The sequence below is a fragment of the Sinocyclocheilus grahami genome, unplaced genomic scaffold (genome assembly GCF_001515645.1).
Source record: "Sinocyclocheilus grahami isolate Dianchi unplaced genomic scaffold, SAMN03320097.WGS_v1.1 scaffold132.1, whole genome shotgun sequence".
NCBI lineage: Eukaryota > Metazoa > Chordata > Actinopteri > Cypriniformes > Cyprinidae > Sinocyclocheilus > Sinocyclocheilus grahami.
This window is the reverse complement of record NW_015505311.1, coordinates 2,010,268-2,014,466: the sequence shown is the minus strand read 5'-3', so window position 1 is coordinate 2,014,466 and position 4,199 is coordinate 2,010,268. Positions and strand designations below refer to the sequence as shown.

At 34.9% G+C, this 4,199-nt stretch overlaps 1 protein-coding gene across 1 annotated transcript in view; it reads left to right on the top strand.

The window, feature by feature from the left end:
* Window positions 1-4,199, top strand: part of LOC107590744 (mitotic spindle assembly checkpoint protein MAD1-like) — a 102,739-nt gene that overhangs the window by 6,357 nt on the left and 92,183 nt on the right. Inside the window, exon 9 of the mRNA XM_016279651.1 lies at window positions 2,154-2,215. Coding sequence (XP_016135137.1) covers window positions 2,154-2,215 — 62 coding nt within the window. The remainder of the gene's footprint in view (window positions 1-2,153; window positions 2,216-4,199) is intronic.

Genomic DNA, 4,199 nt, shown 5'->3' with positions numbered 1-4,199 from the left:
AACCTAGAAGAGTACAAGGCTGGCTGTGCACAAAGGCTATTTCTAAAAAAAAAAAAGGGTCAATTCCGACTTTGCTATGACAATCTGGCGCTTCTGAATCAGCGACTGTAAGTATGTTTTGTTATTAGTTTAAGTTTTTGCTATTGACTGTTCAAATGCGGAGTTTTGCGCAGCGCAGAGAAACGCGTTGTGTGTGTGTGAGGGGAACAGAGTCACATCACAGGAGAGTGAACTTCCTGTCAGAAATCATAGCACGTCAGCTGTCTTAGCCGCGGCTTGTGTACTGCATCCTCATTGTGTCTGTCACGCGACTCTGTTGCCCTTTCGGGCTTGAACTGATGGTAAAACTAACGACATTATTAACTGTCTTGATATTTACTTTGAAAGCTGAAGCTCGCGATTAGGGTAAGGGGCGTTACATTTCCGACGCGTGCTTGTGGTGTTCGGCCAATCACAATGCACTGGGTCAGCTGGCCAATCAGAGCAGACTGCGCTTGTCAAAGGAGGGGGCTTTGTTGAAAACGAGAGAGTATAATGTACAGTATTTTAAAAATAATGTGTTTTTTGAACATTAAAGCATGTCAACATATTCTGTTATACCAAATACACAAAATAATGATCTTTAAAATAGCATAATTTTTGCAATTGAAAGGAGTCATATCAACTTCATTTTAAACTACAGTTTTAGTAGGTTTATAAGCTGTTTAATAGGCTAAAGAGTGAAGAATAATTCATTGGATTATGTTAATTCACTGAATAATATTCTCTGGAATATTGAAATATAATAATACAAAACATATTTTATTGCATTTCTCAACTGGCATGTTATATCAGAATTACTAATAATGTTTTTGTCGTTCTAGATTATGAAATGCCGGCTGACAGCGCAGTTTATCTATGCATTTACACAGAACTATACTCAAACTGCGATAATAAATTAGTTTCCATAGAGATGTATTTATTTAGATGTTTATTAGCGAAATAATGATTATATAGTAAATGTTAATACAATTTAGGGGTGTTTTAAACAAGTGAATCTTGTTAAAAGTTACATGCGGTGGTCGTGCTGGAGCATTTCCTGAGCATCAACCCGGTGAGTGAACAGCAATATGAAAGCTGCTTCACGAGACTAATGATGAGCAAATATACAACAAGAGAGAAGTAAATTTAGCATTTTTATTTCCAACATGCGCTCATTCATGGCTGCATATTATTTAATTCACGCAAAGTTACGTCTTTATTGGGACAGGACTTGATGGATTATTTTACGAGACTCCGTGAGTTCGTCTCTATTTCTTCGAGCCAAGCTGCATTATCTGCATATCAGGCATTTATGTAATGCATCTAATTTGTGCATTAATGGCTGCTATGCGAGTGACTGATCTTAATCTGTTTAACATCCGTTACCAATATTTAATGATATTATGAGTATGTAAACATCTGCTGAGTGAAAACGGACAGAATAATAGTTTCAGAGACATTTTGAAAATCTACTAGTCACTTTTTTTTCTGCAGTCAAAAAGAAGAGACCAGAGCTTCAAAAAAAGATGCAAAGGATAGTTTTGTGTGAGGAACAGAATGAACTTTAAGGCCTTATTTCATTAGAATCTTGATGTCAATAGGTTCATAATCAAATCATTCATAAGGTTGTTATTTTTCAATGAATCAGTTAAACTAATCTGAAATATTAATTTATAATTTTCATTTTGATTTAATGAGGGGAAGAATAACAACCTAAATTTTGGTTTATTTTTCCACACAAAGCTAATGGCAGCGTTTATCGGTGAATCCGATATTACAAAAACGATATCCGATTATTGTAAAATGCTTTAATATCGGGAAAAATATCGGTAAATCGATATATTGGTCGATCTCTGTCTGGTCTTTAGATGCTATGTAAGATTGACTCTCTGATTATTAATTATATTGTGCTTGATATTTCACCCCAAAAGGAAAAATTACGAAAATAGATTTGCATAAAACAAACAAGTCTCTTGCCACTTCTTTTCAGAATTGGAACAAATTATGAGATTTTATTTAAAATGTAAAGTATTTATGGAAGTTTTTAAATAAAATGGAAGTTTTTGTTTTGCCATATATTGTATGGTGATTTTAATCCATCATTGTGGCTGGATGTGATTTTTATCTTCTAGAAACTGGAGCAAGAGCTGCAGGCTTGGGAAAACATTGGCCAGGCTGCAGGACTTAATATTAGGTGGGTATTTTCCTAATATATTTTTTAAGTAAATGCATAGCTAAAGTAATTCTCTGGCTAGAAATGTTGCTTTAAAAGTCTAATAGATAGCTGATAATCAATATATGAAGCCAAATTTGAGTATTATTATTATTTTTATTATTATTATAGTAAGCATTATTATAGCACTAAAAAACCTAATCGTTTTGGGGGATATGGGGATATAGTGGATTACAAAGCCACTAGAGGGTGCTCTCATCTCAAGAAACTTGTCTCTCCTCAGTGTCTGCACCTGTGTAGGTCTGTTAACTTGTGTTAAGTCTCAGTTGTTATTGATTGTAAATTCTACATGCTCTCTGGCCCTGCAATGTTCTCAAGGTCAGCTTGTTATATATGTTGAAACAGCGGCTGATGTGGAGTAGTTTCAGTGTGTTTGCATATGCATGTGTTCTGTTGATCGTGTGAGGTGTAAATGTGCTCTGTCAGTCATGTGGAAAGATATAAACATTGTCTGTTTAATGGCTTATGGGGATTTGGTGGGACACACACACACACACACAGTGCTCTTAAAGTACCCCTCAAAATGACAAGCAATGAGTCTCTTATTTGTCAATCACTGCTCTAAAATGTCAGACTCCAGAACGAGTGACTGATCTTAATCTGTTTAACATCCGTTACCAATATTTAATGATACTATGAGTATGTAAACATCTGCTGAGTGAAAACGGACAGAATAATAGTTTCAGAGACATTTTGAATATCTACTAGTCACTTTTTTTTTCTGCAGTCAAAAAGAAGAGACCAGAGCTTCAAAAAAAGATGCAAAGGATAGTTTTGTGTGAGGAACAGAATGAACTTTAAGGCCTTATTTCATTAGAATCTTGATGTCAATAGGTTCATAATCAAATCATTCATAAGGTTGTTATTTTTCAATGAATCAGTTAAACTAATCTGAAATATTAATTTATAATTTTCATTTTGATTTAATGAGGGGAAGAATAACAACCTAAATTTTGGTTTATTTTTCCACACAAAGCTATTGTATGACTGCAGAAGACCTGGCATAAAGGTTTTCATGTTGCAATGAATGGAGTGATTGGTAAATTATAAATTTCTCATTTAGTTTTCCATTGAAGAAAAAAAAGCATACAGGATTAAAATGATAACAGAATTGTCATTTTTGGTGAACTACGGTCAAAGAGAAGGTGGGAAATTGAGGGCTGGCTTTCTATTATAAGTAATAAAAGTTATTAAACCCTCAGAAAGCGGAGTTATTAATATGTATAAATCATTTGGCTAACCTCAGGCTGGTTCTTATCCCAATCCCTCCCCACTTTCCAGTTTATTTAAGTTTTTTTTGCAATTTAAAATGCAGATTTATTGACCGGTACACACTTTACCAAAACAAAAGTGTAGAATATTAATACAAAGTTGTAAAAAAATAAATACATAAATAAAAATGGTGAACTGCATGGTTTGGTGTTGATATGCATTTCTACAGTATTTCTTATGTTTGATTTATAGACGAATGGAAACTCTAACTCAGTGTAGGTTACTGAATGATGGCATTGATTGACAGCCTGACATACTAGGACGTTCACAGAATGAAATCTTAAAGGGGTCATATGATGCCATTTCAAATTTTCCTTTCTCTTTGGAGTGTTACAAGCTGTTTGTGCATAGATAAGATCCCTAATGTTGCAAAGACTAAAGTCTCAAACCCAAAGAGATATTCTTTATAAAAGTTGAGACTTGTCCACGCACCTCCTAAAACGCCTCGTTTAAACACACCCCCACATGTCTACGTCACTGTGTGGGAAGATTTGCATAACACCGCCCAAATGTTCACGCAAAGAAAGAAGGCGTGACTTTTATTCTTGCTGTAGTATTGTTGTTGCCGCCGCTGCCATGTTGTGGTGAGGCTGTGTGTTTCGTTGTGAAAGCAAAACTACTTTGTTTGGCCTTCCAAAAGAGGATGATATCCGCTTCATCATGCCTAGAGCTG